At 34.3% G+C, this 15484-nt stretch overlaps 1 protein-coding gene across 3 annotated transcripts in view; it reads right to left on the bottom strand.

The window, feature by feature from the left end:
* Positions 1 to 15484, bottom strand: part of Hel89B (histone acetyltransferase 1) — a 170501-nt gene that overhangs the window by 115526 nt on the left and 39491 nt on the right. For all 3 annotated transcript variants that reach the window (XM_081731440.1, XM_081731439.1, XM_081731438.1), the window contains exons 9-10: positions 11485 to 11621; positions 1427 to 1695 (exon numbers count right to left, since the gene is read on the bottom strand). In XM_081731440.1, the coding sequence (XP_081587566.1) occupies positions 1427 to 1695; positions 11485 to 11621 (406 nt within the window). The remainder of the gene's footprint in view (positions 1 to 1426; positions 1696 to 11484; positions 11622 to 15484) is intronic.

The following is a 15484-nucleotide window of genomic DNA, read 5'->3' on the forward strand; positions in this document are numbered from 1 at the left end:
ACTACTTCAATATCACTTGTAGAACTAAGATTTAATATTGATATTAAATTGTATAATGTTCACGTTACTTTTATTTATTTATTTATTCCATGAAGCAGAGGTCATTATAAAATTCAAAAATCGTTGAAGGCCAAGAAACAATAATCTTACAGCAAATAAACTAAATACATAAATCTTAACTGTACCTCGTAAACAATATTAAAAACAATACTCCATTATTTATCACAGCACCTATTGTAAGGCTACCTAAGTTACACACCACACTTTCTATGTGTTAGAAACTAAATTGTTTCTCTCTAAAGCGTAAACTAATCAGAAAATATATAATCTGAATTAGTAGCCTGTTATAATCACTGTGGTAATGAGAAAACAAAGCTTGCATTTTTACTTGGAACTTCTGAAACATGAGCAAGACAATACAGAGGTTGACTCACTTATATTGAGCCGAATTTGAATGTGTCAATTAAGAAGAAAATGCCATGTTTATACCACCGGCTGTGTTTTATCTGCGAATTGCTTCTACTGACTACTGCTACTTTCCATTGCAGGAGACTGCGTTGTAGCTGAATCGTGAGTATTGCATCCCACTTCTCTTTATAGGCTATCCACAGGCCGGTGACGGTGCTGATTTGACGATAGGACAGGCGCCACATGAGGAGTTCAAAACCATAATAGTCCATTGGGCTGGTATCTGAACAATTTTAACAGGGATGTCAGAGAGGGAACTGCCGAAATTCTAGTTTCCTGTTCCATACGGCGATAAAATTCCAGCGATGTTTTCGCTGTGACGCTGGATGCCTTGTTTTGGTGCAGTTCCAGCTGCTTCACGTCTTGTCTGTAGAATGCTGTGATTTAATGCTGGTACATTTCGGTTAGGGTATGAGTCTAGTGGTATGCAGCATTTATTTTGACGTCTCGCTCCTCTTTTCAGAGACGCAGTTTGTCCCTGTACAACAAACTACTACTACCATGCACCCTTTTGGAAAAATGTTGTAGCTGTTCGCGTAGGTGTGTTCAGCCCATTACTATGTGCCGCATATTTTTGTATAATACAGTTCACAGTGGCACGACCTACACGAAAATTACGCACTTGACATATCTACGACGCGCAACGCCGTGAGATTAGTGTCAGAAAGAGCAACAATGAACTCCTCCCAGAATGTTGTTTTGGGCGGCATCAGAATACGCTCGACCAATACTGCTCTATGTGACTAACGATATACTGTATTTGCCTCGTGGCAATCACACGCCGAGGGGTTGCGCATGTGCGGCGCAGTTCTACATATACTCTGCTAAATATAAATTAATCTACCTTTTTATTAATGTACTTTCCAAATTCACAAGCAATGAAAATCTACATTTTTTGCGTTTTGCGTTTCAGTCATATATATATATATATATATATATAAAATCTTCTAATCCTTACCTGAGATATTTGTGTGTCTCTGGCAGTTGTAAAAGTGCAGCAAGGAGCCCCATAAAACTATTGCATGCAGCTGCAAGTTCATCCTGTTCTTGTAATAAGTCCCAAAGTTTTTTGACCAGTTCTCCAACGTACTGCGGCAACAATTTTACTACCGCTCCAGCTACAGGAATCAACGCAGAAGCCGCAACAGCACCTACGTCATCTACGGGGTCCGACAGTTCATATAAAATGTGACTGAAAGCCACCGGTAGCAGACTAGTTACAAGATCCTATATTCAGAAAATAATAACACATTAATATATATATATATATATATATATATATATATATATATATATATATATATATATATATATCAGGGATGCAAATAACCACTCGCCCCCCGGGCGAGTGGTTCATCGGTGCGAGCGAGTTTTTAGTATCACTATTATTTATTTAAAACTATAAAGACTAGGATGTGGACTAGTAAAATTTTGTTGCTTATTTGCATCACTGATGTACATTGTATATACATAATTGCTTCTTATGTGTATGTTATTCTGAGCTAAAGTTCAATTAGTAAGCTAAAGCTCAGAAGTTTCACATTGACCCAACCTTACGACCTACTAACGTTCACCTCTTAAAATGTAACAAACCAGTCAAATTAGCAACGTATGCTTTTCTGTAAGGAAAAGAATTTTCACTGTTACTCAAAACCAATCAAAATTTCTCCTTAGTTAAATTTCGTCCAAAATAAAACTAGCCTCTTACATTAAACGAACTAAATAAAATAATTCATTAGAAGAATATGGCCCGATTCAGCTAAAGAGAGATCTTGTTTCATTACGGTGATAGTCTATATTTCTCGTACTACAACAAATCTTTCCTCTGCTGTAGTTCCAGAACTGCAGATGGTTAAGCAAAAAGAAAATACCTCAAATCACTCACCTAGTAATGTCCCTCGTCAATTTTCCTCTAATATGTCGCGTAAGACCCTTGGTCACTTCCTCAGAGGTATATAAAGGCTTAAGTTCGTTTTCACAACACGCTTCCCACATTTTTGTGCTTCAACTGCAATTATTTATGAAAATTATCAAATTTTATGGATTCTTTTAGTTGCCTACATTTCTCGTAGTTGTAGGTTGCTCTTATTATTTTAGTACATTAAAAAATGCAGTTCCAATGTTAGTACACTAACTAAATTTACTAAAAGCCATTTTCATTGATGTTTCAGGGTTTCTATCTGATGAATTCTTCTTAATCACAACTTCGTCATAATCACTCAAAAGGCAATCGCTGTTAACAATATGTTGTTATTGCAATTCTTTATAACCATATATAAACCTCAAAATTGATATGTGAACACTATTTTTCTATTCTTGTAATCTATGTAAACCTTCAATTTGTATTCCACGTAATTCAGATCGTGTTATGTGTATCTAACCAAGAAATTTTATAGGATTTTTTTTCCCTTATTGATACAAGTGATTATAATACTGCCCCAATTCCTACCAAGATCTTCTTTATCGATGTTCAGCTTTGATTTTTTTGCCCTCATGAAATATGCTTCAAATAAATTTCTTTCAAATCTAAGACAGCACAGTATAAAACTTTCAAATCCTATACCACGTGTTTAGTAATTTGTGGATCGCTTTGATAACCCTGATATCGCTTCATTTTCCTCTCGGGATACTCTGACGTGTTCTTTTAGCCTAATGCTAATATTTCGTTTTGTTATTCCTATATGTAGTAGGGTCTCATTCGCAATATAAGAGAAAAAGAAGCTGAACATCACTAGGTGAGCAATTTGAGGTATTACAATGTGTTCCATACATTCTATAAGAAAGAAAATACTTTATTTTATGCGTCGTAAAATTTCTGCAAAGTTCATTTCAATACAGTATATACACATACACTAAAGATTTTCTTCGAAAAAGGATTGTAATATGTATTATCATACTGAAAGACACGATTCATGTACGAGAAAACGAAAGGCTAACCAAACCTGACTTGACGATATCCAGTAATCTAAGAACCGTGATATGCTAACAGTAATATATTTCTAGCAAATTTTGAGCGCAGAGCACATTAAACAACAGTTATTTTTACTCACCTCTGTTACAAAATAAAATTCTATTTTAGAGTGGTGTACCACTTTCTTTGATTGGACAAGGATTTTTTTTTTTTTTTTTTTGTAACTTTCCTAATTATTGGAAAAATAATTTCACGCTTTACAGAAAAGCATTGTTGCTGTTTATTATCAATTATAAGATTTAAAAAAAAAATCATACTAACCAATCAACCATCCTCCTCAAGTCAGGATACACACATTCATCGCAGTGTGGTAAAATTATCATTTATTTGGACGAATAGTTTCTGGAACATTTTATTAATGGTAATAAAACTTACAGTGAATCAGTTAAAAACTGTGAAAATATCAATAACAAATAATAAAATAAGAGACTCCACTAATGAAACGAGTAAGCAGTTATTCTTTCTAGTTCCGAGAGAAGATGGGACAGACTCACCGATTTTACGCTATAATAGAATGTTACTTTGGAGCAAAGAAACCAGTAGAAGTCACTCCGATTTTTCTATAATGTTTTATTTCTAGATATTACTAACAACATATTCAGAATGAGAAAGTCTGCGGTTCCCAATTCTCCCTATCTCTAGAGTAGTAGTTAAACTTTTTCTACAAATCGCATTACCTGTTTAGGCAAAATATTTTTATTTAACAGCTTTTCTTGTATTTAACACCCTAAAAGAAGTTCTAAATAGTTATTTGACTTGGGCGAATGGAACTTGTGTATGACGATTGGAGGGGACGAGTTAACGTTAGCTGTGACTTACTTTTATTCTGACTGTATAAACTCCACTATTCGTCATTACAACTAAGGTTTTAAGTGATAATTATAATGGAAATTTAGTACTCACCGAAGCATTCAAATCGCAATTCAATTGCAACATTTTAGTGCCAAGTATTCAGTGTATCCCTTAAATAATTAATAATAATAATAATAATAATAATAATTACACTACTTGAAGAACTATTTTTTGATCCGTCTCCTTAAAAAAAATGTAAGGTTCTTTAAGTGCTCTTCTTGAAAACCTATGCTATCTATTTATCACTTACATTCAAGACTCGAATAGAACAAACATCTACTCTGGAGAAATAATGATTCGGTGTTATTAAAACATTGTTTTTTTAAGTATTCTGGTTTTATAACCTGTCCTTTCTTTCTACTTACTGGTGCTCAAAATTTAAATTAACAAATGTCAAAAAAATTTGCACAAAAAACTTAGCTATTTCACATTACTTTGTCCTGAATATCCGATGCGAATATTAGTCTGAATTGCTTAAGATGGACATCTGGCGTTCCCTTCCGATTAACGACACTTAAATCTGACGTGAAAAACACCGATAATTTAGATATCTTTACTCAAAAACTGAGTAATTCCACATCGCTTTCTGTTCGCATTTTTTTCAATTTCAAGTACCAGTAATTAGAAGCAGCACAGGCTATAAAACTAATAAACTTCTACAACAATATTCTAATACGAGACACGTTTAGAAAGGGAGTTTCCCTAGGGCAGTAAACGTGGCCCTGCACACGTCAAGACGATATTCCACTTCTCGCCACGTATTCACCAACATTTCAGGTGTAACTGTCCCAACCGTCGCGATGATTCTTTCGTGTAAATGATTGATGTCTCTGATCTTTTCACTGTACACAACATTTTTTATGTGGCCCCAAAAGAAAAAGTCCAGTGGGTAAATCCTGGGCTTTGTGGTGGCCAAGGTATTGGGCCAGCCCTGCCTATCCACCTTCCTGGAAAGCGAGTGTCAAGAACTGCACGCACATGGTTATTGTAATGAGGTGAGGCGCCATCTTGTTGGAAAAACACAAGCTCCTTTTCCGTCTCAATATCGTCCATTTGGGGAAAGACGCACTGTCAGATGTCATAGTAAACGTCCACGTTTATTGTTTTTTCTACAAAAATGGAAGGACCAATCACACGATCTTCCATCAAACAGCACCAGACATTAAGTTTGGGAGAATCATGCTCTCCCCCCTCCAAATTCTGCAGTTATGACGATTAACTGTTCCACTGACATGAAATGTAACCTCATCAGCGTGTTTTTCGTGTTGTAAATGGTAGCCATGTCACTTACCTGGCTAACATTTACTGTCTTATATATGTTTATTTTAGGAAAATAAGGGTATGGTTTTGTGGCGGAAATGTTCTGCAAGGGGGTATATGTGTAGAAATAAAGTCAAATTGTGTTTGACTGTGTTGTGGCTATAACGTAATGTACTGATAATAAATAAATATAAATACAAATAATTTACCGACGAGTAAGAGATTTTAGACATTAAAATGTCTTGCCCCGACATTAATAATAATTTATAACATTGATAAATGGCCCCATGTTATTTTGAGTATAGGCCACGGTTAATGTAAGGACATGCGTAATGATGAGTGCATGTGATATTTCGGCGTCTTGCGATAACTGTATTTGCTGCTGACGAAATTGAACAATTCGGTATGTGTTGGGAGCGAAAAGCTATTTGGTTGGATTAACTTAGAAGTTGCAGTGAAGGAAAATTAAACTTGAGATAGAAACCAACAGCATAATAGTGAACTTTCGTAACGGAACGACTGCTTATTATTCAGATATAGTGTCAAAGTAGTATCTCATCAGTATATACAATTATGTATATGGATTCTTTTACTCTACTACGTTGTTTATGCACAACTGAATGATGGCACTTCACTGATGCGGATAGCATTTCAACTAAAACTATTTCATGGAAGTTATAATCTACACTTAAGTATTTCTTACTGCCGAGCGTCAAGGAAATAGTTTACCGCTTAAGTCCAAACATTATTTCAAGTGGGTGACTTACGTTATGTATGTATGTCGTGCAGAAGACAACGTGTTGTATATGTGTGTGTGTTTTGATTTAGGAGGATGCAATTTTTGTTTTCTGCGATTTCGTTTTCGAATTTTCGGAATCTGTTAAATGCAAGGAGAAAATCGATAGGGACGATGTTCAAACTTTTATTATTGACTTCCCACTACTATAACATAACACGCCGCTCCCTTAGCATATATATATATATTTCTGTTTACGTTCTAGAAACGCGGCGCATGTCTGTGGCGAGCATATCTTTGTGAGCTGATTTTTGTATTTTTGGCAGTTTTTCTTTCCCAAAATGTCGGAATTTTATTATTATTATTATTATTATTATTATTATTATTATTATTTTTCCTTCTTATTATTTTCTTGGATTGGAGTCAGTGCTTTACTATTTTCCTGTATTCTACGGACATTTAAAACTACCACAATTTCTTTTTTTAGAATATTTCAAAATTAAGCAGGCAAACCACTTCTTCGATGTACATCGGCCATAACCGACATGGACGTTTCTGGAAATTACAGCGACTAGGATGCGGGGAATCTAAGGGTGGCGCCTAGGGCATTTTCTCTTGGTTTTCCATGCTAGGACAGCAATTCCAGCGGTCATGTCGGGACATTTCAATTCCCCCCGATATTTGGGGGCGGTATTCTTTCGGAGTTTATGAAGTAGCTTGGATATTCAGCGAATGTTTAAACGCGTGCTTTCGTTAGCGTGGGAAACTAACAATGTCCATTTCTTACTTCTTCTTCATACTACAAAAGTTATGCACCTTTTGAAGATTAACGAGGGCTACGAGTTGGGTAGTTGTCTAAATTTATGCTAGCAATATTTTTGGAATAGGGGAAAAATATATTTGGCATTTAAAACTGTTGCAAAGAAATTTAAAAAACGACCCGCAGTTTTAGTTTACTCTCAATTAATTAACTAATCGTCTGAATTTCATTCGAATCCTTACTCTTTCTTGTTCTACCTATCTCTTTATCTTAATAGCCCCCCCACCCCCTCCATTTCTCCCTAACATGTTAATATATCGACATAGAAGTTTGAGCGTCAATTCGTAGTGGTCGTTAAGATCTTTCTAGCTGATTGTATGTTGGTTTGTAGTGTACACAGATTATATATGCTCAGTGATTACGTTTCGGGCCTATTTGGTACCTTCTTTGGTCGTATTTCTGGATTGTAGCGAGCTGAGTTATTTAGTGGTAAATTAATATTTCAATACAAGTGATTTATTTATTTATTTTCCGGTTTCCTGCGACATAACTTAACTGACATCGTATTTTCTCGTTGAACTGAGTATAGTAAGACTATTCATGGCTTTGGATTAATTGTTTTAACAAAAGAGACACTGACCAAAGCTTAAAACTTTATTTTAAATTATAATTTGTAACTGTTTCGGATTGGAAGAATCACCGTATACATCCTGATTTTGTTCTCTCTCGTCATATTTGTTACAATTGGTGATAGATTTGAATGTATTTAGAGAAAACTCTTTAACCTACAAATACTATTTTTTTTTTTAACTCAATTACCTATTAATGAAGTAGCCTTGTTTTAATAATTTTATTCACCCGAAGTCATGTTGTCAGGTATATAATAAAGTAAAGCTTCCTAGCACCGAAGAGCATTCTATACATGTATGTAATGAGGACCGTAATGTGTGAAAAGGGTTGAAATGTAAAACTGAATTGTGATATGTTATATGATTACAGGGAATTATAATGTTGCGATGAAACACACATAATTAATCATTACGAAATGTTTGAAATAAGTAAAGAAATGTATAGTTAGCCATGTATTTTCTGATTCTACATGATTTTCGTCGAGTCCCTACCTAACAGTAGATTGTTCGAATTGCCATTTGGGGTGCTAGCCATGTTTTGTTTGATTTTTTAAATATATATGTTTGCTCATTTTAATACAATTCATAGTACAATGTTTGTTTATACGCAACATTCAATACTGTTAAAATTTGTAAATTTGTGTGAAGAGACATAGTTATGCATCAACTTCTCAGTGAAACAGTGATTTCAAAATCAGTGGTGGCAAGTAATATAGTAAAAGTCTAAACCAAGCACTTAGGAATACCAAATTATATCTTTCCAATTTAGTGAAATCAAAGTTAAGAAGCTGACCCAAAATATATATATATATATCCTAATATAAGATGTCTTTGCGGTTGTTATGTTAAGTGGAAATACTAAAATGTTAGTCCATGAAGTTACAATTGTTCAATACAGATCTCCACGAGCATCATCAATTTAAAAAACTGACACAAAGTTCTAATTAATTCCAATTTCTTCAAGGATTTTGTTTTATTATTATCATTATGTTACTTCGCTAATTTAAAACTTTCAAGTATCTCAAGGAACGTGGTTCACTATTGGATGCTTTATTATCAACCATCCCTCGAATAGTATTGATCGTAATTCCACACTATTAGTGCAGCTAAGAAATAAATTTTGTTTGCTAGACATGTTTATTAAAACTTCACATACTCGAACGCTATGAAACTTCTTAAAATGTGTATTCACTTGTTTTAATGATTTAGTTACCGATGTGTTAGATACTTTATTAATCTCAAATTTAATACCATTTTCTCGTAACTCATTAGTTAAATCTGTTTTGCGAATTAAAAAAATAAAATCTTACTTTTGAATTTTATTAAATTCTTTTATACATATATTTTTTTCTTCCAACCTCTTTCTGTATGTTCAAATAAACATTTCATTTATTAAAATGTTTAGTGGAATTGAGATATTTGATTCTACATGTATTAATACTGGGTAGTACCTGACATTTGACTTTAGTGTTTAATATAATTTGGGAATATGTAGTAAGATAGTTTTGGTGTGATACTCGTAATGTATGACAATTGAACAGAATTACTTTAAACTCGAAAGTCCATAAAGATCATATTTAATGTGTGTAGCTGAATGCTGATATATATTTACACTCTTGCGATCGTTATAACAATAAACCGTCATATAACTGTTATATCTTGATATTTATATCATCAGAAGCCTAATGAATAAAACATGAGGTGGTGCATTATCATGAAGAAGGAAATAATGAATATGGTAATTTAATTTAACAATACCATTTTATTAGGAATTTACTACTCAAATATGATTCGTACATTCATATTAATTCTCAGTTTACCAAAAAGGGTACCGATCCATATTCAATTATTTGCAACAACTGAATATGAATCGGCCAAACACCAGACTACTGCTAACTTCGAATTTCCGGTACTACAAACAAACAATAGCATGAAGTTACATTAGAAAAGGTAATTTCGTATCATTCTTTTGATTGAAAACGACTAGTCCTCATTCCTCCATTGTGGACACGGTCATGTAACTAAAAGAAAAAATATAATTTCGGAAGTCCATTGCCTTTAACATACTAAAACTTTAATACTTTCATGAATTATTCAAATCCGTTAGGCTCATTATAATTGCCTTGGCGACCGATCAAAATAAACTATAACCAAAATGTAGGAGGAGTAGCGTAGTGGCGTGTTTCAGTGCGTTCGAATCTTTAAACCAGTGGGACCAAGAAAAATCACTTGCGAGGTCAATTGATGCATCCTGGATACCTTTGTCACACGTTTTGTGAATACTTATACCTGTGGGACTACTAAATCTACAGGAAGAAGCTATCGTTTTACAGAAAAATTATGCAACGAAAATTGATATAAGTGCATCCTTATTAGACTATCATACGCGCTTTTTAGGACATTTTTTGTTCATATTTTGTTAGTAACATGGTATTTTACTGTTCTAGTTCTGTTTAGTTCCAATTTCATATATTGTACATATTATACCTGGAAGAAATACAAAATATTGTCCATATCGTGACATTTTATACGTAAATTTCCAACGTTACGGTTTGTATACCTGCCATCTATAAAACTCTGGTATTTTACCGTAGTACATTATGAACTAGAAGTCATTTAACCTAAGTTTAAAATTTTTTGCACTTCTACCAGATACTCAAGTGCAAACACTGACAAAATCCCATTTGTGATCACATTTGATGCCTTCTAAAATCATTTTTCATTTCTATCTCCTATTTCGTCCAGCTGTACGTTATGTGAAAACAGAAATGAAGTCCATATAGGACATTTTTGTCTCAACTTCCTTCCATAATTTTTGGAGCTTAAAAAATGGTAATTTGGATGATGCTCACTTACGACTCCGATTCTTTGTCTCTCTGTGATGAGCTTTTGTAAGTCAAAAATTTTCTGCAAGATTCCTGCAGAAGAAACACTTGTGATTCTTAAAAATACGGTTTATGAGATGTAAAAAACAGTTCAAACTATACTTATGCGAGTCGCCCGTGCATTTAAGATATCTACACATAGCAGGTATGTTTTTACACTTTTCTGTTGGCTATATATATATATATATTTTTTTTTTTTTTTTTTTTTTCCTCGCAATTTTCTGCACAGGCGCGGTAAATTTTCTGCGATCACATCGCAGATCGCGGGATGTTCTGCTATGGGGCTTAAGACTATGGTATTATTTAAGGTATCTGAAACTGGGGTGATAAAAAGGTATTTAGCACTGCATTAAAGGTCACCTCGTAACCTTTCCACTAGTGTTTATTTTCATATCCGTATCATTTTTCATTTCTGAGATATTGCATTTCGCGTCCATCCTGATTTTCTCATGATTTGCCACATGCTATATTGGAAATATGGCTGCCGTGGGCATACCGAATGGAATCAGATATTTTTAATCGTACCGTTATGTTCATGAAACATGTACCATTATGTGTGCAAGTTAGGATTTACAAAAATGGTCGTGCAATTACCACCGTGTAATTTTCAGTGGAATGACCTGGTGGTTAGTACGCGGAAAAATAGCGTCACTTGTGCGTATCTGTGGCAATAAAGGTTTCAAGTTCACTGTCTTCTTTGTATTTGCCGCCTTAGGAAAACACTTCGTGGACACGCTTCGAAACCCCTAATCATTATTTCCACAAAGTAGATGCTTATTCTTCTAAGAGAGTATGGATACAGATAACAAGACGATAGCATAGGTTTTAACAAGGAAACATTAATCGTAAAACTTAATCTTCCTCCTATCCTTGAACGATGCGACCTGTACGTAAGGAACAACTAGACTAAATCATTTATTTACCTCTCTCACAGCCAGAAGATATTTTAAACCCAAGAGGCCGCCATGTCTGGCTTCCCATTCTTTCTGAGTCAGAAGCTGAAGTAAGACATGCATCACACCATTAACTCCTTCCGGACTCATTAAATTCAAAATGGAACCTGAAACATAATTTGACAACTAATAAAACTAAATTATACCAGCTCAATTTAAATTAATTAGTTTTTGTGTTACACTCTACACTATAACTGCAGCTGATGGGAAGCATGTTTCATATATAAGTATGATCCTTTTTTAATTAACAATGAACACCAGAAATTAGAATTTATAGCCTAATTAGTTTCTTTCTACAAAACACGTATAAACAGGATAAGAATGGGTTACCACGTTATGCATTTTCTTCCAGGTACCACATTTGAGATTAGATCCACGAAACAAAATAGAACTCCATTCAGGTTTTCTGTTATGCATTTGAAAAGTTTAACTAAAAAGATTTACTTTTCGTTTTACATGAGAGTTAACTATATAGCTTGTCGTAAATCCCCCCAATGTAATCCGCAAAGCTGGGCACCGATTTCAAGTGTCAAGAATGTACATGGTCAGAAGCGGATTGGGTAGTGTACTGGTAGCACATCAGCAAAGTAAAAGGAGGACTTACTGCTACGTTCGAGATAATGTATCCCGTCGAGCACTGTCCTAAAACGTTTAAATTTATACGAAAAATTATATACAGAGTTTACGAGAAAAATGATGGGGTTTCGTGAGGTTGTTGTGTGGGAGCGATGGTACTTGGGTGGTTGAATGATATACCATTTTGTTTGGCAACCCAAATATTTCAGTGAGAAAAAAAAGTATGCAGTACTACCAGAATTCACTATATTGCGACAAAAAACATTTTACAAGCTTCTCATTTTGCATCGAGCTTCATCATTAACAAAAGGGGATGTTTTGGAGGCATATTACATCGGGATAAAAAAATAATTAAAAAAAAAAAATCAAACTCAATATCGAAAAAGAAAATTAGACAGAATAGGATTCCGTATTACTAATTTAATCAATAAATATTAAATCACTAAGCACTGTAAGCTTTAATATTATTACACCGTAATTTCTTCTTAGTACAAATTTTGTGTAAATCACTAATTGCGCCCATATGATAACGTTCGAAATTAGGCAATTTAGCAAAGTTTAGGATAAATATTATAAACTTATTACTCCAATTTTTCTGGTCTTCCTTTAAGTACAAATTTTGTATATTTATGATAAATTACTAAAAATCACAAGTATGGATAATAATATGATATGGCTAAAGTGAACCGCTCTTTGCTTTCTAAGATGTTGATTGAATGTAGTGGCCAACGTTAAGAACTCAGAAGAAGGCAGTATTCAAAAATATATGCAACACAAAAAAACACAAATCGTGTAATAATTAACCAGTTAAGTGAACTTCACATTTATACGTCGCAGATATTTTTTGTGGGGTAATGTATAGTGTATGATGCTCCCATTCTAACTGAAAATTTATAATACGTAACATCGTATTAATATACTCAAATTTATATAATTTCATAATCACCACTGAATATATCAAGCATGAGGATGATTTAAGCTGATTTCGGGTTTCCTCAGCAAAAATAGTCGACAAAAGTACCCACGTACTGGAACAATATTAGCCTGCAGAAGAAGTACGTTTGCATTTCAATATTTCTGTGTGTGCAACAGCACGATACACTTACACGTGATTATCAATTTCACATTAGACCTTGTTGAGCACGTCTAGTGTAACAAACACGGTGCACAATATCTTTTATAAACCTCGCAAGAAAAACTCAAATGGTTTGAAGTCGGAGCTTTGTGAGGGCCAAGAGGTGGGTCCTTGACGTTGGATTTATCGATCTCCAAAACGAACATCCACAGTATGAAACAATACAAGCAAAGTGAAGGGGTGTTCCATCTGTGTGTGAAAGATGCGCACATAGAAATATACTGACATACAAATTTATTTCAGTAATTTCTTCTCACAGTATAGTGGATTCTGGAGCAATGGATTTCCTTTTGCAATGCATAAACTATTTGAACTGTCAAACGAAATAATGTATTATTTAACCAGCCAAGTGCCATCACTCCTGCAGAGCAGCCTCACGAAACCCTACCATTCTTTCTCGAAGACCCTGTACAACGCGCAGCATATAAACTAATAGAAATAAAAGATTCGATTAACTGACAAGTTTAACGTTCTTTATCAGCACTAAGGCTCTATAAGACAGGATCTACCGCATTAAAATGGACTCCGAACTGTTACTGGTGTGTCTAAGGCAAGTACCAACATCGGGAATAGAACAGCGTGCAGAGAAAGGACTTGAGCACGGAAAAGATTTAAAAAGGTTAAATTATTTATCGTGGTTTTTCAAATCAGGCAGTGAATTACAATAAGGGGAGGCTGGAAAATGAACTGTAGGGTTATTGTGTTTTTTTGTTGTTTTACATAAATAAATGAATATGGATCGTTAAAATTAAGAAATTCTTTTCAAGCTCTTGAACAACTCGCAAGCTCAGGAACTATTCCGCAAACTTTACCGCAACGTAAAATGAAGGAATAAAAATAATTCGTTGAGGAAAGATGATAATCAGTCTTGGCTCTATTTTATTATATTGTGTCAATCATTTTAGAAAAATTCGTACAACTTATGTTTTCTTCCTGATGTAATTCATTTTGTCCCAGATAACTTCTTTGTCAAAATCAAGCTTGGTAATTCTCTTGGGATATCACTTAGGAGCAGAGTAGTGGAAGCTTCATTTTACATGACTGCTCCGTATTTCCAATGGCACACCAACTACACTTCCTGAGGTTTACTTTTTTCTTTCATCATTAGCATTATTTGGTTACTGTCTATTAATACGATACGTAATCTTTCACCTGCCGGAACGTGTTTGCAATTAACTGGTCGTCTTGGAGATGTCAACGATATTTTCTAGTAAAAACTGATGGTCGCCAGTCACAGGAAGGGGTGGTCGACATTAAGAAGGTCCTAATACATTACTCTTATTGAACTATAACTATTCCAGTAAAAGTTGGTCATGAGCGTTAGTCTGTGTAAAGAGGTTTCACTATTTACTGATCAAAAATATTTTCTGAATTTATTACTAGGTTCGAATTTTTCGATTACAAGGGCTATATAATAGTAATATTCCTGGAGAAACGTAATACTTATAACGAACGAACTATTCATATCCATGTCCACCTTACTTCAGTTATTGTAATCTGTTTTATGATAAGCAGAAACGAAACGCCAAGTATCTCTCAATAAAATTTTTTTGCAAAAAATGTAAACAGATTTTTTTTAAACAGTAAATAAAATAAGCTGGCAGTATATACAAATGGAAGCAAATCCTTTGTATTACAATATTTTACTTAATTCTACAATGTGTACGAAGATCATTCAAAGAGATAATAGCTTGCAGATGAATGTCAAAACAAAAGGAAATTTGCACAATACAAAAGTTTTAATTTCTTCATTAAAGTCTTATATGAACCAATTTTGGTCTATTTAGGTTTTTAGCCCAATTTCATATATATATATATATATATATGGCGCAAAATTTCCGGTTGCCAGGTCGCCATTGGCGACAAGAAATTTAGAGCTGGTTATCCGTGTTCAGTAGAAATAGTTTCTGCCTAAACTCACAGGGCTGCACAGTTTCTGTTTCGCATGAAAATAATTGTCACTGAGTGAGACGAGATTCCCAAATTTGCTTCCAACTGTCACATTTTGAGCAGTTTTACCTATGAGTACTGCTTCATGTGAGAGTGGCTTCAGCAGTATCAACAGAGTTAACAGGAATTCCAGAAGATTGACACACTGCATGATCTGCTGACAATTTCCGTCAATGGGCCTTCTCCGAAAACTGCAATCTATAACTGTACTTCGGTGCAAAGACAAAGAGCGTTACACAAACGTGAAGTCTTAAGGTAAGATATTTTTGTAACACGTATATGAATTGTCCAATTCAATACTGATTACCC

This window comes from Thermobia domestica, chromosome 11, assembly GCF_964235325.1.
Source record: "Thermobia domestica chromosome 11, izTheDome1.hap1.1, whole genome shotgun sequence".
Taxonomy (NCBI): Eukaryota; Metazoa; Arthropoda; class Insecta; order Zygentoma; family Lepismatidae; genus Thermobia; species Thermobia domestica.